Raw genomic sequence first — 25,362 nt, 5'->3', positions numbered from 1 at the left:
TTCATACTATTATGGAGAGAACTCTGAAGAGAATGCAACACCACCCTTATTATGTTAGACTGCCAAGGTTTTAGCAAAGTACAACATTTTGCATTGGAAACATGTATTAAAAAAACATTGTATCATCACTTTGGGATATCAGGTTAAAGTGAACTAATTTGTTACTCAAATAGCAATTTAGGAAATATAGGCCAGTTAGAAACCAAAGTTAACTGAGGATTTTTTTGTTCTCAAAATGGACAAAACCATGCTGCACTGTAGGTGGGGCAGTTGCAACATGTGCAGAGAGAGTTACTTTGTTTCTGTGCAGGGTAAGTACAGGCTGTTTTATTTTTACACTGCAATTTAGATTTAAATTTCAACCCATCCACCCAAATCTAACTCCCTCTGCACATGTTACATCTGCCCCACCTGCACTGCACATAGATTTGCTCATTTTGAGAACAAATTTGTCCTGCAATCAAGTCTGAATCAGGCTCATGGTTTTGTCCATTTTAAGAACAAACTTGTCCAGCGATGAAGTCTGAATTAGGCCCATGGTGCGATATATGCTATGTTTTCTATAGATATGTACTATATAGTCCATAGTAGTAGTTCATATCGCACCGTGTATGTGTCATTACTCTTATGTGTCACCCAATTAACTAGGAGCTCTGCAAAGTTAATTTGGAATTCAATTCTATTTCTTTTTTTATGTACACCACCCTGAGCAGGTGAACCAGTTAGGAAAATCATTATTTTAATGTAACAATGCCAGAACACAGGGGGTTTAGGCTGTACGATATGGACAATAATGACAATTTTTAAGGTGATTTTCTTTAAAAGGTTGGAAAGATGGCTTAAATGGAACATGTATTTTTGGGTTGTAGTATTTATAGGAAAAAGGATTTAGAACTTGCAGATGGGAGTTACAAGGGTTTTTATTCCAACTTGTACAGACTTGCAAAAGAAAAACAGTAAAATAACATCAAACACATTTTAATGTCAGCCAAAATATTGTAAGGACTTTAACTTGCTGGAAAATACTTACTGGCTGTCATTTGTTCCACCAATAATAATAATCATTTTTAAAAAAATTAACCATTTGACACCATTTAAGAATCTCTGAAACTTTTCTCACAGCCTTTTATATGATCCCGCTATCTTACAGTAGTTGACACAATGATTTCTCACCTTTTCATGCAATTTCTGGTCAATTTTGTAGAAAACAACTATGTCAACAAATCTGGAATGGGATCGTTTTGCCGATGAACACAAATTCGAGTGTATTTATGTCGACCCCGTTAGTTCGATAGGATAGTTTTGTCGAATGTGTATACATCGAACGTAGCATGTAATCGAACCAATAAATTTCGAAGCATGGTAGATCGAATGTTTAAAATATCGAACGGTTACAGGTCGAATTGTCTCTATGTCGAACTTTTAAGGTCGAACATTAAAGTTGTCGACCGTTGTAATGTAGACTACTCAATTTATCGAAGTTAATAATTGATCGACGTGTACAATGTAGAAGTAATTTTACTTCGATAGCATAGTGTTCGAAAAATATGATATCGAACACATTGTTATCGAAAAATTCAATATCGAACGGTAAATGCAAGAATTTACATTACATCGACATAAATATACCGAAAATAACTAAGTCGACTATCGTTACATCGATACATTGTTATATCGAAAAGAGTTCAATCGAAAGGTTTTAAATCTAATTTACATACATTACACCCTCACTCATCATTGTCAATACCCTTTTGGTGGGCACCCTCACCCCAGACCTGCACCCATAATGTTCTACCCGTCTAAATCCGCACTGTCCAAACTGGCCCAACCCCCCGTCTGTGCAGACGGCAAGATCCGTGTAGCGCCCTGCCTTCTAACGTCTGCATTTACCGTGGCACCACAAGTCCCACAATGACCTGCCAATGTTCTGCCCTGCACTCCCTCACCTATTACCCCCTCACCCATCATAGTCTATACCCTGTTGGTGGGCACCCTCCCCCCATAAATCCGCACTGTTCAAACTGGCACAACCCCCCCCCGTCTGTGCAGACGGCAAGATCAGTGTAGCGCCCTGCCTTCTAACGTCTGCATTTACCGTGGCACCACAAGTCCCACAATGACCTGCCAATGTTCTGCCCTGCACTCCCTCACCTATTACCCCCTCACCCATCATAGTCTATACCCTGTTGGTGGGCACCCTCCCCCCATAAATCCGCACTGTTCAAACTGGCACAACCCCCCCCCCGTCTGTGCAGACGGCAAGATCCGTGTAGCGCCCTGCCTTCTAACGTCTGCATTTACCGTGGCACCACAAGTCCCACAATGACCTGCCAATGTTCTGCCCTGCACTCCCTCACCTATTACCCCCTCACCCATCATAGTCTATACCCTGTTGGTGGGCACCCTCCCCCCATAAATCCGCACTGTTCAAACTGGCACAACCCCCCCCCCCGTCTGTGCAGACGGCAAGATCAGTGTAGCGCCCTGCCTTCTAACGTCTGCATTTACCGTGGCACCACAAGTCCCACAATGACCTGCCAATGTTCTGCCCTGCACTCCCTCACCTATTACCCCCTCACCCATCATAGTCTATACCCTGTTGGTGGGCACCCTCCCCCCATAAATCCGCACTGTTCAAACTGGCACAACCCCCCCCCGTCTGTGCAGACGGCAAGATCAGTGTAGCGCCCTGCCTTCTAACGTCTGCATTTACCGTGGCACCACAAGTCCCACAATGACCTGCCAATGTTCTGCCCTGCACTCCCTCACCTATTACCCCCTCACCCATCATAGTCTATACCCTGTTGGTGGGCACCCTCCCCCCCATAAATCCGCACTGTTCAAACTGGCACAACCCCCCGTCTGTGCAGACGGCAAGATCCGTGTAGCGCACTGCCTTCTAACGTCTGCATTTACCGTGGCACCACAAGTCCCACAATGACCTGCCAATGTTCTGCCCTGAACTCCCTCTCCTATTACCCCTCACCCATCATAGTCTATACCCTGTTGGTGGGCACCCTCCCCCCATAAATCCGCACTGTCCAAACTGGCACAACCCCCCCGTCTGTGCAGACGGCAAGATCCGTGTAGCGCCCTGCCTTCTAACGTCTGCATTTACCGTGGCACCACAAGTCCCACAATGACCTGCCAATGTTCTGCCCTGCACTCCCTCACCTATTACCCCCTCACCCATCATAGTCTATACCCTGTTGGTGGGCACCCTCCCCCCATAAATCCGCACTGTCCAAACTGGCACAACCCCCCCGTCTGTGCAGACGGCAAGATCCGTGTAGCGCCCTGCCTTCTAACGTCTGCATTTACCGTGGCACCACAAGTCCCACAATGACCTGCCAATGTTCTGCCCTGCACTCCCTCACCTATTACCCCCTCACCCATCATAGTCTATACCCTGTTGGTGGGCACCCTCCCCCCATAAATCCGCACTGTCCAAACTGGCACAACCCCCCCCGTCTGTGCAGACGGCAAGATCCGTGTAGCGCCCTGCCTTCTAACGTCTGCATTTACCGTGGCACCACAAGTCCCACAATGACCTGCCAATGTTCTGCCCTGAACTCCCTCTCCTATTACCCCTCACCCATCATAGTCTATACCCTGTTGGTGGGCACCCTCCCCCCATAAATCCGCACTGTTCAAACTGGCACAACCCCCCGTCTGTGCAGACGGCAAGATCCGTGTAGCGCCCTGCCTTCTAACGTCTGCATTTACCGTGGCACCACAAGTCCCACAATGACCTGCCAATGTTCTGCCCTGAACTCCCTCTCCTATTACCCCTCACCCATCACCACAGTCTCTATTAGTGGTCCCTCCGTCTCCCTACTTGCACCCACTATACACGCCACGAGCAAGCACCCTAAAACACCCATTACTAGTTACACCATAGTTAATGTTTATATGGCCCCCAAAGCACTGTGTATAGATGGTTATTGGACCATAGTGTTTATTTGTAGAACTACATGTTCCATAATGTCTTGCCCTTACGCTTGCGATTCCATCTACCAATGTTTTTTTTTCTATGTCATTTTTTTTTTATCAGTTGGCAGTTGTGTGTTTAACCTTTGTGAAACATGTGATATTGTTACATAGTGTTGTTTCCGGACAGGACTTCATAAACAAGCAACAAACATCCCACTTTTTCCCGCCATCATACTGCGCCAGTCACGTAAGGGTTCTTAATGCATTTTTTAAATCATCAAATCAGCATGCTCTCAGTATAATGTGCTGACAATAAGATGTCCAATTAATACATAGCAATGTTATGATGAAGGGGGAGCTATTGTTTCCCGCACTTTTTACACTTTATAAACCCTGAACCTCCCGTGCTTAGTCGCCATTTTGTTGAGCTTGCTGCCTGGCTGTATTAGTTTGGCTGCTTTCTCATATAATTGGCTTGCGTACTTTGGCTTTCCAACTCCTGGAGGAGCGCTATCGTCAGCTGAACATTGTTTTGAAGACGACTGGAAGGAGTTGGGAGGAGTGACCGGACTACGCGGAGGACACCCATCTGCACAGCGGGAGACCCGTTGTACCCTGACCGGTGGATTCATTCTTCTGAGTGTAAGTGCTGAACTCTGTCTCTCTCTTCCTCCTCTCTACCCATTGACACTAGATTATAGAGGTCACCGCACTACACTACACCTGTTTAAAACATCCCCATTACACCACGGGGATTCGCCATTTACCACGCCGTACCCCCCTTCCCCCACTAATATATTTGTTATTTTTAGCGACACCCCTCCTTTTCCCCAACACCACAGGGTACCCGGGGTGACACCACATACACCGTCACGAACCATGCATGTTTAAACTTCATCCCTAGTGCACGGGCATATTATCGGGGTTTAACCTCATTACATTACTACAGTTTTCTCAGCATTTTCTATAATGTATTGTTTGTTGGTTAATTTGGACCGTTATGTTGATGTTTGGCGTCTGGATTTTCAGTGTAAGGCTTGCTGCTTAGAAACTGCTGTTGGGAGTGAACATGACTGTTAAATCATGCAGTTGTCACCATGGCTGACTTTCTGTCTAGCCATGTTGACACCCGCCTCCTTCTGCAGTCATCCCCACTTGTCAGTCACCCATGCAGACAGGATGTTGTTGAGGCCTGCTTTGTTTTTTTTTTGTTTTTAATTTAGAAATGTCTTCTGTATGGCATGATAAGAAGTGCTTTGATGGTTTCATTTTTTGCATTGCTAGTGTGCTTCAAGTGATGTAAGTCAGCATGACAGGACAAAGAGGCGGGTGTCAACATGGCTGCCAAAGTCAGCCATGTTGACACCCGCCTCCTTCTGCAGTCATCCCCACTTGTCAGTCACCCATGCAGACAGGATGTTGTTGAGGCCTGCTTTGTTTTTTTTTTTTGTTTTTAATTTACAAATGTCTTCTGTATGGCATGATAAGAAGTGCTTTGATGGTTTCATTTTTTGCATTGCTAGTGTGCTTCAAGTGATGTAAGTCAGCATGACAGGACAAAGAGGCGGGTGTCAACATGGCTGCCAAAGTCAGCCATGTTGACACCCGCCTCCTTCTGCAGTCATCCCCACTTGTCAGTCACCCATGCAGACAGGATGTTGTTGAGGCCTGCTTTGTTTTTTTTTTTTGTTTTTAATTTACAAATGTCTTCTGTATGGCATGATAAGAAGTGCTTTGATGGTTTCATTTTTTGCATTGCTAGTGTGCTTCAAGTGATGTAAGTCAGCATGACAGGACAAAGAGGCGGGTGTCAACATGGCTGCCAAAGTCAGCCATGTTGACACCCGCCTCCTTCTGCAGTCATCCCCACTTGTCAGTCACCCATGCAGACAGGATGTTGTTGAGGCCTGCTTTGTTTTTTTTTTGTTTTTAATTTAGAAATGTCTTCTGTATGGCATGATAAGAAGTGCTTTGATGGTTTCATTTTTTGCATTGCTATTGTGCTTCAAGTGATGTAAGTCAGCATGACAGGACAAAGAGGCGGGTGTCAACATGGCTGCCAAAGTCAGCCATGTTGACACCCGCCTCCTTCTGCAGTCATCCCCACTTGTCAGTCACCCATGCAGACAGGATGTTGTTGAGGCCTGCTTTGTTTTTTTTTTTTGTTTTTAATTTACAAATGTCTTCTGTATGGCATGATAAGAAGTGCTTTGATGGTTTCATTTTTTGCATTGCTAGTGTGCTTCAAGTGATGTAAGTCAGCATGACAGGACAAAGAGGCGGGTGTCAACATGGCTGCCAAAGTCAGCCATGTTGACACCCGCCTCCTTCTGCAGTCATCCCCACTTGTCAGTCACCCATGCAGACAGGATGTTGTTGAGGCCTGCTTTGTTTTTTTTTTTTGTTTTTAATTTACAAATGTCTTCTGTATGGCATGATAAGAAGTGCTTTGATGGTTTCATTTTTTGCATTGCTAGTGTGCTTCAAGTGATGTAAGTCAGCATGACAGGACAAAGAGGCGGGTGTCAACATGGCTGCCAAAGTCAGCCATGTTGACACCCGCCTCCTTCTGCAGTCATCCCCACTTGTCAGTCACCCATGCAGACAGGATGTTGTTGAGGCCTGCTTTGTTTTTTTTTTGTTTTTAATTTACAAATGTCTTCTGTATGGCATGATAAGAAGTGCTTTGATGGTTTCATTTTTTGCATTGCTATTGTGCTTCAAGTGATGTAAGTCAGCATGACAGGACAAAGAGGCGGGTGTCAACATGGCTGCCAAAGTCAGCCATGTTGACACCCGCCTCCTTCTGCAGTCATCCCCACTTGTCAGTCACCCATGCAGACAGGATGTTGTTGAGGCCTGCTTTGTTTTTTTTTTTTGTTTTTAATTTACAAATGTCTTCTGTATGGCATGATAAGAAGTGCTTTGATGGTTTCATTTTTTGCATTGCTAGTGTGCTTCAAGTGATGTAAGACAGGACAAACAGCCGGTCACTATATAAAATATTTGCAAAAAAAGTTTTTTTTTTTATTGTAGCGCACCGCTCCTTGGGTGTGGGGTGTGTGGCTGATCCTAGAAATAGAATAGCCGCAGTAAATGTGACATGATCATGTCACATTTACTGCGGCTATTCTATTTCTAGGATCAGCCACACACCCCACACCCAAGGAGCGGTGCGCTACAATAAAAAAAAAAACACCTTTTTTTGCAAGTCATTAACCGACCCAGAACGGTCAACCGGGCAGTGAAGCAGCTAGCACCGCACAAGAGAGGACAGTGCGCAGACTACCAAAAAACTTTAAATATATAAAATATATCAATGTTCTTTCTATCTCTATATTAATAAAATAATCCTTTATTTGCTAATCCTTTTTTTTATCATTTCAGATTCTTATTATAGAAATGTCTCAGGAAGAAAGAAGGCGCCTTTCTCTCTCTTCACAGGTAGAAGACCCGAGGCAACGATCACATACAGACAAAGAAGTTGACTCCGGAGAAGAAATCGTGAACCGAGGACCCAACTTCACTGATGTAGAAACGGAAACCCTCATCACTCAGGTAATCCACCACTTTATGCTTCAGTTAGGTACAGATGCCAGGAGTTCCCAAGCAAGATTGCCGAGCACAACTTGGGAAGAAATTTCACATGCAGTCAGCCACATCGGGATATGCCAACGAACTGAAGAAAGCTGCAAGAAGAGGTGGCGTGACAGCAGAAGAGCCACCATTGATAAGATGCGCAGAGGACAGAAGCTACAGAAGGTTTGGGAGAAGAAGATCGAAGAATTCGTGAAGGACAACCCCGAAGAAAGGCCATCAACCAGTGTAGAAGGTATAGTATATTGTGCATATTCAAGTCTGAATCTTAATGTTTGAACCTTATGGACTCTCTATGTCTGCCGCACAAGTAATGTACATATGTGCGCGCATTATGCTTTTTGGAAAATATTTCTAACTTTTTCAATTATTAGATGTACTGTTGATCCAAAAAGAAAATTTTGACCATGCGCTGCTTCTCTGTAGAGATAAAATCCAATTGCAATATCCTATGTTTCTAACTGTAATTTATCATTTCTCCAGTTTCAACAAAGACTCCTACGCCAAAGAAGACACCGAAGCAAACTACGCCTCAGAAGTCCACGAAATCACACAAAGGTTTGCAATGCTACATTAACACAACATTTGATATAGGCATCTACTATATTCAAGCTATATTAAGTAATTTGTTATGTTTCCCCTTTTTTTCCTAAGGATCAGCAGCAGAGCAAATGGATGAAGATGCAGCGGCATTCAAGCAAAGAAAGCAGCCGAAGAGATACAGAAAAACACACACAGGTGAAGCACGCTATATGAAAAAATTTATATTGTTGATGAAGCACTGTTCTAAATGATTAGATATGCTTATTAATATATGCTTACATTACTTTCTCAGAAGGATCTGCAACCGACTCCACATTGGAAGACACCACCCCGGAAAAGGATCCCACGCCGCGCAAGCATAGGAAAAGTTCACATGCAGGTGAAAAATGTTATTTAATTGGGTGCTCAAATTTTCTATTTTTTACTGAAATACAACACATTTGTGTTACATCCCAAAGTAAAATTCAACTAGCGCCTGCACTGCATTCCGTCTTTACTGAACTACAAATAATGTGGCTTGTATTCAACGATAACATGAGTTCTTCTAATATTACGTTGTGATCCTTAAGCAACAATATGCGCATTACTTCACCAAAACAGTGTATCCTTAAGGACGTTTTCTTAGCGCTTTATTCAAACATTTAGCAAAATAAGGGCTACATGTACAACACTTAACCGTATTGAACCCAAATCCTCCATTTGTATCCTATATCACTTCTATGACCTGAATCAAGTGGTAATTGTTAAATCTAAGCCCTGCTGCTTGTTTTTTGCATTTAATATGGCCCGCAAAAAAAAATCAACATTATAGGCTGTAACAGCATTCAATTCTTTACAATTGACCCAAAAATATAAGCCCAAACATGGTCCATTTCTACTTTCCGTGCTAACAACTTTTAAAATCTAGTATGTTCATACATCAATATACCTCTTGATCAAGGTGAATACTGTCATCTCTCCTCCACCCAGCCACATGTTTCAACGGTGATAACTTATATGACCTTACATGTCCTGCACACTTTATTTTCATTGAACTGTCGTAAACGTCCAAATGGCAATGTCATATTCCACCAAACCTATGTACCATACCTAGCCCTTTGGTATATATACAGCTATGTGTCCAACATCAATTAGGTAACGGGATGTTTTATCTGTATGTATGTCCTGCTTTGGTGCTTGTGTTATTAGTTTGTTATCGTCTCTCAAATATCTTTGTCCTTCACCACATTCTGTAAAGTAATACTTTATTTAATTAGCATCAATCAAAACAGATTAGTAATATTGAAGAGTATAACTTTTGTTTATGTGTCAATTGTAAAAAGCATTTTTTTAATTGCCTTTCCTTTTTTTTATATTCAGGTTCACCAATGGTTTCCACAACACCAACCGCGTCGCAGATCACCTCGCAGACATTCGAGAGAGGTGGGTAAACTACTTTTTATGTTTTTATAAAGTAATTTTAGTGCATATTGGCTAGATTAACTTATTTGGTAAATGTACCAGCAGCCGTTGAAAAATCAAAAAGAAAAGTGTCATTTGGAACAACGCAGGAAAGAAATGCAGCAGACACACTGGACCTCACTGGTAAGCCTTGCTAGTAATCGCTAGAACAAAAGCTACTACATTTTCCTGTTCTACTTTGTCCAGATATTTATTTATCAATTTCCTCTGATTTATAGTCACACCACTGGACTCAAGAGGAACTGTTCCTCAGCTTCAGACAGCGTCCCAAGACATCGAAAGGCAAAATCCACATTCCCCCCTGGAACATCCACTGGAAGGTCTGCATCTTGCATATAATTATGGCAAATCTGTTAAAAAAAATAAATGTCAAGACTTTGTTTTTTGGTTTATCTTTACACACACTTAACTTGAATTTTTTTGGGATATTATAGATTCGTCGCAGCAGTCACCAATTCTAGAGGCTATGAAGCTATTGGAGGAAAGAAGAACTGAAGATGCAGAACGGAATGCTCTTCGATTTGACAAGATTGAACAGAGCATCAATCAGATGAATGCGAGCATCAATCAGCAAGCTGAGGCAATGGCAGCGATTCTTCAATCCTTCAAAGAAGTTGTGTCATCAAATGCTTCAGTTGTTGCACTCCTACAGACATTGAATCAGAAGGTTGATGACATGACCACAGCACAGAATGCATCGAGGGAAGGACCGGTCTCTCTCCAACAGATGAGTTCTCAACTCGTTGAATTCCAAGCCAACCATGCTGTCGACATGCAACACATGCAGCAGACTCTCCAGTGTATTCTTATGTGGCAGCAGCAGTCCAATGCCAACACCAGCATGATATGTACTACACTTCATCTGATGACAGAAGAAAGAAGATCTTCAGCTCCACGACTTCAAGCTCTACAGCAAACCACACCATCCTCCACAACAATCGATCCAGAATGGTTGGCTCGGCAAGAGGAAGCTGAAAGGGCATACCAGCGAAGACACCACAGTCAAGGTACAATGGATCAGGGTGGATCAAAAACACAGTCAAGGCAATCTGAACCACATGACACACGACTTTGGGAGCGAGCTCTTCAACTGGAACGTCAAAGGATAGTGGAGGAAGAGCAGAAGGAAAGAGCAGAGCAAGCGGCACAGCGTGTCAGAGCAGAAGAGGCAGAGCGTGCCAGAATCACAGAGGCTGAGCGTGTAAGAGCAGAGAAGACACAGCTGGCCAGAGCTGAGAAGGAGAGGCAAGAACAGCACACAGAAGAAATGTGGACAAGAGCAACAACAGAAAATCAAGAGAGACTGCAAAGAGAGAGAGAGGAAGTCATAGCCCAGCAGAAAGAGGAAACGGACATGACATACCAGGAACAGCAGGCAAGCATGTGCCTGATGGAGATGTTGGTCACATCAAAGCAAAGTCGCCAGACAACACAGCACCAGATGGTGGACACAAGTGCAGAGGAACAAACTGTGATCAGAGGCCCAAAGGACAAGGTTCGCAGAATCCCCCAAGCAACCATGTCTCCAAGAATGGAAACAGAGATGGCTGTCCAAAGAAGCAAAGAGCTTGCAGGGAGAGTGATTCATGGACAGCAGCTCAAAGGACATCTGCAGGAGCAGCCTGTGAAAACATCTCCAAAGGTGAAGCACCGCAGACCCAGAGAGAAGGAGCAGGCGGCCAGACCCAGAGTGAAGGAGCAGGCGGCCAGACACAGAGAGAAGGAGAAGGCGTCCAGACCCAGAGAGAAGGAGCAGGCGGCCAGACCCAAAGAGAAGGAGAAGGCGGCCAGACCCAAAGAGAAGGAGAAGGCGGCCAGACCCAGCGAGAAGAAGTCGGCCAGACCCAGAGAGAAGAAGTCGGCCAGACCCAGAGAGAAGGAGAAGTCGGCCAGAGCCCCTGAGGACCAGGCGGCCAGAGCCCCTGAGGACCAGGCGGCCAGAGCCCCTGAGGACCAGGCGGCCAGAGCCCCTGAGGACCAGGCGGCCAGAGCCCCTGAGGACCAGGAGGGCAGAGGCCCAAAGTAGCGTCTTGGAAAAGCCCTAATTAGACACAGCGTGAACGAAAGGTAATTTTTCACACTCACACAAACTTCATCTTCAAAAATATAGATACGTAAAGGTAGACATATATACATATCTAAACTATTATGTGTTACAGGTAATACAATCAATTTACTAATACGGTTAAAAATTACACAGATATAGAAAAGAAGAAAGCAAAATCGTCAAGCTTCCAGGGTGTCCAGTCTGCACAGAGAAGAAGGCATTCCGGCGTAAAGCTTTCCAGTGAGGCGGCAGGGGGTGAGTTGCAGCATCACTGGGATGACTCAGGCCACACAAGAGCAAAGGAAAGGTTTGTAACATGCGTCCCTAACTCACCTTCTGTCTTTCAGGAAACAACGTTCAAACTTGCTCTGCACCTCTGCCACACTGAAGAGTCCATCCTGCATGAAGACACCGGCGGCGAAGAATCCAGACGAAAGGGTCCAGCCTGAGATGACAAAGAGCACAAGACCATGAGGAGGCTGGCATAGGGCTATGAAGTGTGCAACCTAGGGTAAGTTTCTAGCGGGGAAAGCAAAGAGGGGTTAAGCATAGGGAACGAGGGGAGGAGGGAGGGTGTAAGAAAGCACAGGAATGCAAATATTAACATGTGTTTACTTATCTTTTTTTTGTGGTGGGGGCAGGCTACAAGGAGTCCATCCTGCATGAAGACACCGGCGGCGAAGAATCCAGACGAAAGGGTCCAGCCTGAGATGACAAAGAGCACAAGACCATGAGGAGGCTGGCATAGGGCTATGAAGTGTGCAACCTAGGGTAAGTTTCTAGCGGGGAAAGCAAAGAGGGGTTAAGCATAGGGAACGAGGGGAGGAGGGAGGGTGTAAGAAAGCACAGGAATGCAAATATTAACATGTGTTTACTTATCTTTTTTTTGTGGTGGGGGCAGGCTACAAGGAGTCCATCCTGCATGAAGACACCGGCGGCGAAGAATCCAGACGAAAGGGTCCAGCCTGAGATGACAAAGAGCACAAGACCATGAGGAGGCTGGCATAGGGCTATGAAGTGTGCAACCTAGGGTAAGTTTCTAGCGGGGAAAGCAAAGAGGGGTTAAGCATAGGGAACGAGGGGAGGAGGGAGGGTGTAAGAAAGCACAGGAATGCAAATATTAACATGTGTTTACTTATCTTTTTTTGTGGTGGGGGCAGGCTACAAGGAGTCCATCCTGCATGAAGACACCGGCGGCGAAGAATCCAGACGAAAGGGTCCAGCCTGAGATGACAAAGAGCACAAGACCATGAGGAGGCTGGCATAGGGCTATGAAGTGTGCAACCTAGGGTAAGTTTCTAGCGGGGAAAGCAAAGAGGGGTTAAGCATAGGGAACGAGGGGAGGAGGGAGGGTGTAAGAAAGCACAGGAATGCAAATATTAACATGTGTTTACTTATCTTTTTTTTGTGGTGGGGGCAGGCTACAAGGAGTCCATCCTGCATGAAGACACCGGCGGCGAAGAATCCGATGGTAGCATTCTTCAGACAAAAACAGTTCGGTATAATGTAGATGCCGTTGGCACGAAAGTGTACAAAGGTAAAACTTGGGAAGAGAAGGTGCTAGGAGAAAGGGAAATGAAATGTGTAAGTTGACCTTCATTACAAAACATCACATCGACCTTGCAAAAAGTGAGCTGAGGCCCTAAATGTCCTTAATATGAACAAGGGCACATTAAATCTTAAAATTGTACCTCTAGAAAGACAATTTGGAGATGCCCCACCTATATTTAAATAAATGATATTCTTTTTTTGGTCTAGTGAGTCGATAATGAATGTATTCTTAATATGCACAGATTTCTAAAACAACAGTGCACTGTTCTAAATCTGACGATTGTTCATTTTAAAAATTAGTTATTAAACACCAATACATTAAGGTGTGTAATGCAGGGGAGAACAATACTTCTGTGCATGTAGGCCTTATTCAAGTCCAAAACTGCTGACAATGGTTTCATGTACAAAAGCAGATCCTATGCAGGTGGGGTAGATGTAATATGTTAAAAGTAATGGATATGGGTGTGGTTTTAATTCAAAGTCTGACCTATACTGCAGTGTGAAAATAAAGAAGGCAGTATTTCAAGGCAGTATTTTGCATGCACAAACAGATAAAAAATCAAAACTCTGCAATTCAGTAATCAAAAAATTTTGAGGTGACACAATTGCCCTTTAGAAAGTACTTTGTCAGAGTAGAGAATAAGGCCCTCTTTCACAATGTACAATGTTGTGTGATCTAATGTTCTGCAGATAAAATATTTCAAAATTTTTAAACAACATTGTTAGGGTTGTGTAGTGCTGGATGTGGAGTGTGCAAGTTCATGATGTAATTAAATCCTTTTTTTTTATTTCAGTGCATAAAAGACAGAAGAAATTACAAAGGAAAAGAAGAATGAATACAGCTGTGATGCAGTATATATAGTATAAATTGTATTTAAATACCAGATTATTTCCATTCTGTTTTTCGATGTTTTGAATGTAATATGGATGTTATATTTCTAATTTTTATTTAAAGTACTATTAAATAATATCACTAGGAAAATACTATGAGTAACATATTAAACATGTATCATGTGAGTTACATAATGAAAAATAAAAATGTCAAAGTATTATATTTTGGATGTTGATAAATATCTAATAAAAGTATTTAATTGATCGGAAAATATAGCAATGTCAATAGTAAAAGGAAATTTGACAAAATATAGCCTAAGTGCAAATCTTGCTCGATCTATATTTTTAGATATTTATATGTATTGTGTTTAAAGTCGTTTTTTGGGTGATATATATCATGGTATTGTTTGTTATGATCTGTATTTAGCACTTAAAATAAAATTATCTAAATCAATTTTCCAGTGAGTGTATTTTCTGTACTTTAGAAAAAAATAAGTAAGTTTGGCAATTACCTTTACCCTAATTATTTTTTTTTACATCTATTATATGTAATCTGATATGTCGTTGATGCACGGATGTAAACATGTGGTAAATGTGACAATTTGTAAAGGACATATATGCAGGTCAATTTTCATTCCATATAACTTAAGATGACTTGCGTTTCCACACACTGTATGTGATTTAGCTCTTTTTAAAATCTGTTCAAAACAAGGCTTACAGTGCATGTTTGACATAGATTTTATAAAAATATCTACATCACATTTAGTGTGTGGACACTCAAGTCATCTTGTCCCAAGTACACCTAAACCAGGCATCCGGAAACTGGCCCTCCAGATGTGGTGTAACTACACATTCCCAGCATGCCTTGCCATAGTTTTAGCATTGCTGAACAGCAAAACTGTGGCAAGGCATCAAAGGACTTGTACTTTCACAACATCTGTAGGGCCATAGTTTGATGACTCCTACTAAAAGGTAATGACACATAATGAAACTTCAAGTTATAATCTTGTCATAAATTAGATTGGGAGAAAACGATTAATGCAAGAATATATGTGAAACAGTACATTAGGGTAACTATGACCCTCAACCTGTTGTGGAACTACACATACCAGCATGCCTTGCCAGAGTTATAGCATTCCATTATAGCCACAATGTGGGGAGGCATGATGGGAAATGTACTTTCAAAACATGTAGAGGGCCATAGTTTGGAAAGGCCTATACTTTGAGAATTAAATGGTTTACTTACCACAAATCGGATGAAGGCAATGTAGTGGCACTCCCTTTTTATCTTCAAAAATTAAAAAAAAAAATGTGGGCGGTTTGAACTTGAACTTGATACACAAAAGTTAGGGAAAAAACATTAATTCCAAAGTGAAGCCTTCACGATAATGCCAAGTGATGCGCTATTGCGCCCAGGTACTCCATGACATTCATGGTGCCATACTGATCAAAAATCCGCCGAATTGAAGCTTCTCTCTCTTTCAACTCTTTTCTGGGGGGAGTTTTTGGGACATTGAGGACCACTTTGCTGATTAAACTGGCTGTCACTTTCTGTTCCTTGTGTAAAAAAGTGACCAGCTTGTAGACGCCAAACTTCTTCTCACCCAGAAGGATATTCCATCGCCTATGCCAACCCTCCAACTTGTTTTGTGTCCGCGGTATTCCAACAGACATTGGATCATATATAGACCATAGCTCTGGTGGATAAAGAGGTGGTGAGCGGATATGGCTTCTTGTGCCAGATCTTACACGGCCCAAAACATAAGTTTCCTCAAAGTAGGTTAACACAGATGAGGCACTCTCTGGCATTTCAGCTTTCACTAGCTCAAATGCTGCTGGAATGTCATTCGGGGGTAAAAACGCAAGTGCTTGCAGGTGTTTTAATTTCAAATGAAGTCCATAATCGGTCCCATATTCATTTACAAGTCGACTTGCTTGGATCTTTCTCCAAACGTTTTGTGCTAGATGAAATAGGCAGCACTTGTGAGTACTTGAGGGAAAAACAGATTGCGAAGCTCGGATTGCTGCACGTTCAAAATCCGTCATGATATAGCTTGGGGCAAAGGGAATATCCAGGTCATTACCAACGTCTTGCAGGGCTTCTAAAAATTGCTGGTAGCAATCCTCATTCTTGCTACTTAAAAGACCATAGACAAGTGGCAAAAAGCGTTTGGAGGTGTCCTCAGTCCCAACCACTGCATGGATGGAATATATCTGTCTAAATAAAGTGGGGCATGTTTTAAAAGTTCCATCCATAACCCAATACTGAGCTTCATGGAGCTTCCTCAAGTTTTGTTCCGTACTGAATAAGAGTACCCGATCATTAGCAACAGTACAGTCCTTTAGCAAAAACTTCGTTTCCCCGATGTATTGCAAATCGTGAGGAAAACTGATGTCCTCCAGGGTGGTGGGCTCGGCTGGGCAATCAAGGCGCCTTACCCTTTTGACGATTTGGCGAAGGGATTCCCGATTGGGCAAACACATGGCACTCGTTGAAGGCATATCCGCAGTGACGTTTTGAATTATTTGTGAAGGTTCCTCTGTGGTATCCCTGGCACGTCGCTTGACTGCTGCCTTTGCCACGGCAACAATTGACTTTTCAGGTCTGGGTGCATGGGTATGCTCTCCGTGCCTGTTTAATTGATGTACTCCACCAAAGATCGTAGTTTTGGCATAGCTTGAACAAGGGGCTGTAGTTTTCTCTGTGCAATGCCAATAGACGACGTCTCCAACCTGCTTGTTCTTAGCCATAAGATATCCATTGATGTTCAGTAGCAGTCCTCCTCTCTGTGAAGGTACGAAGGTAAATGCCGGCATTGATTCAGCAGATGTCGATGGTGCTGATGTTGATGCTGCTGCGGATGAAGTCGCTTCCTCTGCCATCTTCGAAGAAATAGCTGTAGCTGTAGCGTACAACAAGGAATAATTGACACTAAAGTTCAATTATGATGCGGGGACAGGTTAGGTGGCTACTTTTATTGTCTTGAAAATGGGCGTTACTCTTTAGAGATAGGATTAACAAAAGTTATCCAATTAAAACCTTTCAATTCAAAAAGTGGGCTGGTTTAAAAAGAAGTGGGATGGATTGGCATTAGCCATTAACACGTGTACAGGAACGCATAATGTTATGATATTTTGTAAAATTATAGGAAAAATTATTGCCTATCATTTGGATGGGCAAATGAGGGTGAAACATGGTTGAGTGATGATGCCAGTCATAAATTCCAAAAATATATTTAAGGGGTGAGAATGCGGGTATCGATGCCAGCATGGAAATGGGCGCTGACAACTCAAGGCTGCAACACTAGCAGGTCATTGTGGGACTTGTGGTGCCACGGTAAATGCAGACGTTAGAAGGCAGGGCGCTACACGGATCTTGCCGTCTGCACAGACGGGGGGGGGGGTTGTGCCAGTTTGAACAGTGCGGATTTATGGGGGGAGGGTGCCCACCAACAGGGTATAGACTATGATGGGTGAGGGGGTAATAGGTGAGGGAGTGCAGGGCAGAACATTGGCAGGTCATTGTGGGACTTGTGGTGCCACGGTAACACAGACGGGGGGGGGGGGGGGGGTTGTGCCAGTTTGGACAGTGCGGATTTATGGGGGGAGGGTGCCCACCAACAGGGTATAGACTATGATGGGTGAGGGGGTAATAGGTGAGGGAGTGCAGGGCAGAACATTGGCAGGTCATTGTGGGACTTGTGGTGCCACGGTAAATGCAGACGTTAGAAGGCAGGGCGCTACACGGATCTTGCCGTCTGCACAGACGGGGGGGGGGTTGTGCCAGTTTGAACAGTGCGGATTTATGGGGGGAGGGTGCCCACCAACAGGGTATAGACTATGATGGGTGAGGGGGTAATAGGTGAGGGAGTGCAGGGCAGAACATTGGCAGGTCATTGTGGGACTTGTGGTGCCACGGTAACACAGACGGGGGGGGGGTTGTGCCAGTTTGGACAGTGCGGATTTATGGGGGGAGGGTGCCCACCAACAGGGTATAGACTATGATGGGTGAGGGGGTAATAGGTGAGGGAGTGCAGGGCAGAACATTGGCAGGTCATTGTGGGACTTGTGGTGCCACGGTAAATGCAGACGTTAGAAGGCAGGGCGCTACACGGATCTTGCCGTCTGCACAGACGGGGGGGGGGTTGTGCCAGTTTGAACAGTGCGGATTTATGGGGGGAGGGTGCCCACCAACAGGGTATAGACTATGATGGGTGAGGGGGTAATAGGTGAGGGAGTGCAGGGCAGAACATTGGCAGGTCATTGTGGGACTTGTGGTGCCACGGTAACACAGACGGGGGGGGGGGGGGTTGTGCCAGTTTGGACAGTGCGGATTTATGGGGGGAGGGTGCCCACCAACAGGGTATAGACTATGATGGGTGAGGGGGTAATAGGTGAGGGAGTGCAGGGCAGAACATTGGCAGGTCATTGTGGGACTTGTGGTGCCACGGTAAATGCAGACGTTAGAAGGCAGGGCGCTACACGGATCTTGCCGTCTGCACAGACGGGGGGGGGGGTTGTGCCAGTTTGAACAGTGCGGATTTATGGGGGGAGGGTGCCCACCAACAGGGTATAGACTATGATGGGTGAGGGGGTAATAGGTGAGGGAGTGCAGGGCAGAACATTGGCAGGTCATTTTGGGACTTGTGGTGCCACGGCCAGTCCGGACATTTAACAGATCTTGCCGTCTACATAGACATAGTGTCACTGTTGCCTGTGAGGGTGTATACGGGTTCGGTGAGAGGGTAGAAACATTATGGGTGCAGCTAGGGAGAGGAGGGGGACCCCAAAAGGTTGCGACTTTTGAGGGGTGAGGATGTCATTGGGGGAGGGGGGGGCAGTAAAACAGTCCCAGCTGCAAACTGCATGTAGTCGGCCATGGATCCTAACTGTGAATGGGAGAATATTTGTGGGAGACCCTTCAGCGCCCCAATAGATCGCGGCACCCTAAGCAGATGGCGCATAGTCGCCGCAGTACTGATATTGTTCGGCAATGCGCTCAAGTGCGGCTGAGCCTCCAAAACCATGTGCACTGCAGGTGGGGCAGATTTCTCTTGCACTGAGAGAATGAGAATCGGGTGGGGTTTAACTTGAAATAAAGCTCTATATTGCAATGTCCAACAAATAAAAATAAAAATTTCATTGCAATAAATGAAAAGTAATCAAACGTCTAAGAAAATTATTGTCATAAACAGTGGAATAGGAATAAGAATCTATATGAGTTGCACTTATTAAAAAAGAATGAAGATTAGTGATGTTTTTGATAAGTTTCTCAGATAAGTGTATCTCTGAGGTGAGAGAGAAATCAAGACTTGTGACGCCAGAGTGATAATGTCAAACAATAGCATCATGGTTTTGTTGATGTATAGACAGATTTTGTTTACAGTGACTCACAGAATGGCCATTGACTCGAACTAATTCGATTTTCATCAGAGAAGATATCTAAGCCCATTGAGAAGATATTCAAAAGAGTAAAGGTCAAGAAGTATGACTCATGCTTGTTTAAAGAAGGCATGAATGACCAAAGTCACTTAGTGATATGCCAAAGACAGAAGACTCCTGACGCCAATGTCAAGATAAAAAAAAAAACCGTGTGAGACACCAGTGAACCAATCATGTAGGAGACATGATTTTATCTAGAACTTTATGAGGGGTCAAACATAATAGGTTTATCTATTTAAAACATAATTTGATATAGCACAAAAACAAGGGTGCGTATATGGTAGGCAGACAACGTGCAGGGGTGATGTGAGTGGGCAGATGTGCAACATTAGCAGGTCATTGTGGGACTTGTGGTGCCACGGTAAATGCAGACGTTAGAAGGCAGGGCGCTACACGGATCTTGCCGTCTGCACAGACGGGGGGGTTGTGCCAGTTTGGACAGTGCGGATTTATGGGGGGAGGGTGCCCACCAACAGGGTATAGACTATGATGGGTGAGGGGGTAATAGGTGAGGGAGTGCAGGGCAGAACATTGGCAGGTCATTGTGGGACTTGTGGTGCCACGGTAAATGCAGACGTTAGAAGGCAGGGCGCTACACGGATCTTGCCGTCTGCACAGACGGGGGGGGGGGTTGTGCCAGTTTGGACAGTGCGGATTTATGGGGGGAGGGTGCCCACCAACAGGGTATAGACTATGATGGGTGAGGGGGTAATAGGTGAGGGAGTGCAGGGCAGAACATTGGCAGGTCATTGTGGGACTTGTGGTGCCACGGTAACACAGACGGGGGGGGGGTTGTGCCAGTTTGGACAGTGCGGATTTATGGGGGGAGGGTGCCCACCAACAGGGTATAGACTATGATGGGTGAGGGGGTAATAGGTGAGGGAGTGCAGGGCAGAACATTGGCAGGTCATTGTGGGACTTGTGGTGCCACGGTAAATGCAGACGTTAGAAGGCAGGGCGCGACACGGATCTTGCCGTCTGCACAGACGGGGGGGGTTGTGCCAGTTTGAACAGTGCGGATTTATGGGGGGAGGGTGCCCACCAACAGGGTATAGACTATGATGGGTGAGGGGTAATAGGAGAGGGAGTGCAGGGCAGAACATTGGCAGGTCATTGTGGGACTTGTGGTGCCACGGTAAATGCAGACGTTAGAAGGCAGGGCGCTACACTGATCTTGCCGTCTGCACAGACGGGGGGGGGGTTGTGCCAGTTTGAACAGTGCGGATTTATGGGGGGAGGGTGCCCACCAACAGGGTATAGACTATGATGGGTGAGGGGGTAATAGGTGAGGGAGTGCAGGGCAGAACATTGGCAGGTCATTGTGGGACTTGTGGTGCCACGGTAAATGCAGACGTTAGAAGGCAGGGCGCTACACGGATCTTGCCGTCTGCACAGACGGGGGGGGGGTTGTGCCAGTTTGGACAGTGCGGATTTATGGGGGGAGGGTGCCCACCAACAGGGTATAGACTATGATGGGTGAGGGGGTAATAGGTGAGGGAGTGCAGGGCAGAACATTGGCAGGTCATTGTGGGACTTGTGGTGCCACGGTAAATGCAGACGTTAGAAGGCAGGGCGCGACACGGATCTTGCCGTCTGCACAGACGGGGGGGGTTGTGCCAGTTTGAACAGTGCGGATTTATGGGGGGAGGGTGCCCACCAACAGGGTATAGACTATGATGGGTGAGGGGTAATAGGAGAGGGAGTGCAGGGCAGAACATTGGCAGGTCATTGTGGGACTTGTGGTGCCACGGTAAATGCAGACGTTAGAAGGCAGGGCGCTACACGGATCTTGCCGTCTGCACAGACGGGGGGGGTTGTGCCAGTTTGGACAGTGCGGATTTATGGGGGGAGGGTGCCCACCAACAGGGTATAGACTATGATGGGTGAGGGGGTAATAGGTGAGGGAGTGCAGGGCAGAACATTGGCAGGTCATTGTGGGACTTGTGGTGCCACGGTAACACAGACGGGGGGGGGGTTGTGCCAGTTTGGACAGTGCGGATTTATGGGGGGAGGGTGCCCACCAACAGGGTATAGACTATGATGGGTGAGGGGGTAATAGGTGAGGGAGTGCAGGGCAGAACATTGGCAGGTCATTGTGGGACTTGTGGTGCCACGGTAAATGCAGACGTTAGAAGGCAGGGCGCTACACTGATCTTGCCGTCTGCACAGACGGGGGGGGGGTTGTGCCAGTTTGAACAGTGCGGATTTATGGGGGGAGGGTGCCCACCAACAGGGTATAGACTATGATGGGTGAGGGGTAATAGGAGAGGGAGTGCAGGGCAGAACATTGGCAGGTCATTGTGGGACTTGTGGTTCAAAGGTCAGTGCGGACATTTGACGGAAGGGCGCAAGATGGAACTTGCCGTCTGCATAGGCGGGGGGCTGTGTAATTTGCTGTGTGGGCAGGTCTGCACAATGCAAGAGTGATTGTAGATATGATGTTCGACGTATTGTTGTTCGAAAAGATAATGATCGAAGCTGTTTGCTTCGATAAAAAGGCTATCGAAAAATGAGGTAATCGACTTAAATCTGTTCGATGTAAATTGCTTCTATCAAATGTCAATCGAAGTAATTGGTAATCGACTTAAATCTGTTCGATGTAAATTGCTTCTATCAAATGTCAATCGAAGTAATTAATTTCTACACAATGACATCGATAGTTTAATATTCGCGTTAAATGTATTCGATGTAAATAGTTTCGATATAAATGTTATCGAAGTTACAAATTTCTAGTTAGGTTTTTCGATGTAATAATTTTCGAGTTCATAGCATTCGAAAAAACCCGTGTTCGAGTTGATAGCAATCGAAAAACCCCGTGTTCGACATTACATAAATCGGTAAGTTATGTGTTCGGTGTATTGTGGTGTTCGATAAAGTAATGTTCGAAGTAGAATGCATTTCGATGTATGTTTGATCGAAGTGATGTAAATGTCGATGTGTTTTGATTCGGTGAAATGAGTTCGATGTAAATGTATTCGATGTGATGTCGTTCGCTAAAACGCCCGTATCCCAACAAATCTATATTAATGCACGAAAGAGGAGGTATGGATCCGCACAGACTTAATACATATTAGATTTTCTATATACTAGAACCATTAGGAGAACCAATATGCTGGACTACTCAATTATTTAGGGGTAGTCTTGGATTGGTGGTGCGCCCAACACATTAGTATTTGTAACTGTGTAAAGGGGAGGTTGTATGCAAGAGGCATACAGAAAAGGACAAATGTGCCTTTTTGGGCGCACTCTTTGTTCAATAATTTGATATGATTAGTTTATTAAAACATAACTTTTATTGGCTTCTTATTCTAAAAAGTTAGGAGCATTCATTGTTTGTTGGCCATTTAATGCATGGTCATTGACCTTCAATACGACACAGGTCACATACAACATTTAGACAAGACATCAACAGACATTTAAAGACATGCTAGGCTTCTAGCTTGTCATCATACGTGGCCATCTAATTCGTGTAACCTTTCACAATTAATCAGGTTATTAATTTTTTGGTTATTTAAAGTTTATTTTTTGAAAACAATGTATATTTTTTGATTTTTATAGAACAATTTTGTTATTTTATATTATTTCAAATTGCCTCGGCAAAAAGTATAGTAACGGTTCGCTCAGCCACACACGCTCAGTCAGTCTCTTGTGCTCTTAGGTCTTAATATCATTGGGTTATTGTCACTATTAGTTAGAAGAGGAAGGTAACCCAGCCCAGTGGGTGGACCTAAAGAAGGTATGTATAATCACCCGTGAAAAGTACTCCAACAACCGGTTGCTCCTTAGCATCTGCTGTTCAATCACCCGTCTGAGTTACCACCCAGTTTGTTCGCCAGGAGTCTCCTCTATGGCTACTAGATCGGCCCCTTGTGGGTGCTGCTGATATCAGGCCTATGGTGTGGTATATAGGTAACCTCTTAGACTTAGTGTCGAATGAGAGTGCCTGGTTGGTTGTACCGTGGGAGTTATGATAAGATACACTTCTGCTTTCCAATACAGCTCGGTGAGTCACCCTGGTGCTTTTCAGTATTGCAGGGAGACACACCGGGCTGGATGGATGAGAGAGTGTTATGAAAATGGTGGGTAAGTGACAGTTTGTCAGTTTTACCATGGGTTGGCACTTCTGCTTTCAGAGATCTGCAAGCATCGAATCTCTAATGAGAGAGTCCCAATCACATGGATATCCTACCGACATGAATAGAGCACTTTAAGAAAGGTAGAAAAAGAGGGATGGAAGATGAATGGGTGACACATACAACCGGCATAAAAATGCTGAACTGTAATAAAGCTTGGATATTAAGTGGAATATGAAATCACATCACCTGGACATCCAGATGTACGCCTGTTCACGTCCAAACCTCTATACAAGTAGACCTCACCCCAATACACCTCAAATGGGTTAAATCATATATAGGAAACAGTGGCGGGTTATCTCATAATCTATTGCAGCTCCTGGATTTTATCTAAAATGGGTACAGTGAATCTCTATGCACATATACTCTGTTGCAGAGATATTGAAGTGCAATGTAGTGAGAGTGGTGCTGGTCATATCAAATTATTGAACAAAGAGTGCGCCCAAAAAGGCACATTTTTCCTTTTCGGTATGCCTCTTGCATACAACCTCCCCTTTACACAAATCTATATTAATATAAGGTGTGCCCAAATGAAAACAAAACTTTTTCTATAGAGGCTTTGTTGTGTTTGCCGATAGGTGGCGTGGCGTTTTTACCAGCTGTGAATGTGTAGTGAACAGTTCTGCCTCAGTTTCTTTATTTCTGGGAAGTTGTTTTGCGTGGTTGGATGGATTCCTCCAGATCAGTGCAAAGAGCTGTTGTCCAATCTCTTTTCCCAGAAGGCGAGCATGCTTCAGAATGTTATCGCAGGATGAAGGCGGTGTACGGAGAGCAGTGTCTCGGGGTACAAATTATAGGATCGGCAGAACTTAGATCGATAGTCATTAGGTCGACCACTATAGGTATCGATGTATGAAATAGGTGGACTTGGTCATTAGGTCAACACAAACATTGGATTGGCATGGAAAATGTCATCATAGAAAAGGTTGGCATGAGTTTTTCGTTTTAAGTCGACATGGACTCCATATAAGTATAACACATCCCGTCGCATAGCAAGTAGACAAAAAGTGTAGAAAAGTACCAAGGCGCTATCAGTCCTTGCAAATCCAAATGGAGGACCACTTAGTAATCCTCACTTGCAGATACTCCAGAACAAATGTTGAAATGATGGCGCTTGACTTGTGTTTCCCACGAAAAAAAAATTCCCGTGATAAGGAAAACATCCCGTCGTATGGATCGCTTCACTTGCCATGCTTCGGGTATGGTGCCTCTCCTATGCTTGTCACACTATTATATTCTCACTCTATGCTCACTTCTATATTAAAGTATGACAAAACATTTTTTTTTTTTATAAAAATGAAAAACTGTAGTTGACCAGTTTTAATGTCATTGTACGCTAAATACGCTGATCTGGAGGAATCCATCAACCATCCAACCATGCCAAACAAATTTCCAGAAATGAAGAAACCAAGGCGAAGTTACCGGCAAACACATTAACCTACTGCAATTAGATACAGCGCCACTACAGCAAATGGCTCCTTTCCATTTGTGTGCATATTAAAATTGAAAGTCACATTCCCAGGTGTGTGCATTGCCAAGATGTATGATAACCAAATTGCGTTGACCCCTGTTTAGTTCTGCAAGCTGCCCAAGAAACCCATCATGTTTTTTGGGGGTGCATTTAAAGCGTGCATTTTTGGTACTGAGTTTTTAGGGCAGATTAAAGATTTCATAAAAAAACACCAAATTAATGTAACATGAGAATGAATTTTGATATCATAATTGCATGCTATTGCTTTATGCCATTGGTTCCCAAACTGTGTGCCGTGGCTCCCTGCAATGCCTTGGGACACTTGCAGGGGTGCCCCGGGTTGCTGGTCCAGG

At 44.4% G+C, this 25,362-nt stretch overlaps 1 protein-coding gene and 1 long non-coding RNA gene across 6 annotated transcripts; both read left to right on the top strand.

Moving 5' to 3' along the window:
- Positions 1-3,849: 3,849 nt before the first annotated feature.
- On the top strand, positions 3,850-12,110 carry LOC146064484 (uncharacterized). 5 transcript variants are annotated; one of them, XM_083178016.1, is made up of 11 exons: positions 3,850-4,575; positions 7,321-7,765; positions 8,014-8,088; positions 8,185-8,268; positions 8,366-8,452; positions 9,433-9,495; positions 9,577-9,657; positions 9,753-9,854; positions 9,969-11,601; positions 11,735-11,836; positions 11,929-12,110. In XM_083178016.1, the coding sequence occupies exons 2-9, from the start codon at positions 7,336-7,338 to the stop codon at positions 11,558-11,560; spliced, it is 2,514 nt and encodes an 837-aa protein (XP_083034142.1). In that variant the 5' UTR covers positions 3,850-4,575; positions 7,321-7,335; the 3' UTR covers positions 11,561-11,601; positions 11,735-11,836; positions 11,929-12,110. The 5 variants fall into 5 exon arrangements, with proteins under 5 accessions (XP_083034142.1, XP_083034146.1, XP_083034145.1 ...); XM_083178020.1 differs by lacking the exon at positions 3,850-4,575 and having other exon boundaries at positions 7,139-7,765; positions 8,369-8,452; XM_083178019.1 differs by lacking the exon at positions 3,850-4,575 and having other exon boundaries at positions 7,139-7,765; positions 9,580-9,657.
- Positions 12,111-12,418: 308 nt separating this feature from the next.
- On the top strand, positions 12,419-14,017 carry LOC146064485 (uncharacterized). Its single transcript, XR_014471815.1, has 4 exons — positions 12,419-12,612; positions 12,742-12,871; positions 13,002-13,118; positions 13,927-14,017. It is a non-coding gene; the product is annotated as an uncharacterized LOC146064485 (long non-coding RNA).
- The last annotated feature ends 11,345 nt before the right edge of the window (positions 14,018-25,362 follow it).

The sequence above is a fragment of the Crinia signifera genome, chromosome 3 (assembly GCF_055691185.1).
Source record: "Crinia signifera chromosome 3, ASM5569118v1, whole genome shotgun sequence".
Classification (NCBI taxonomy): domain Eukaryota; kingdom Metazoa; phylum Chordata; class Amphibia; order Anura; family Myobatrachidae; genus Crinia; species Crinia signifera.
The sequence above is the reverse complement of the archived record's forward strand: the minus strand, read 5'-3'. Positions and strand labels throughout refer to the sequence as shown.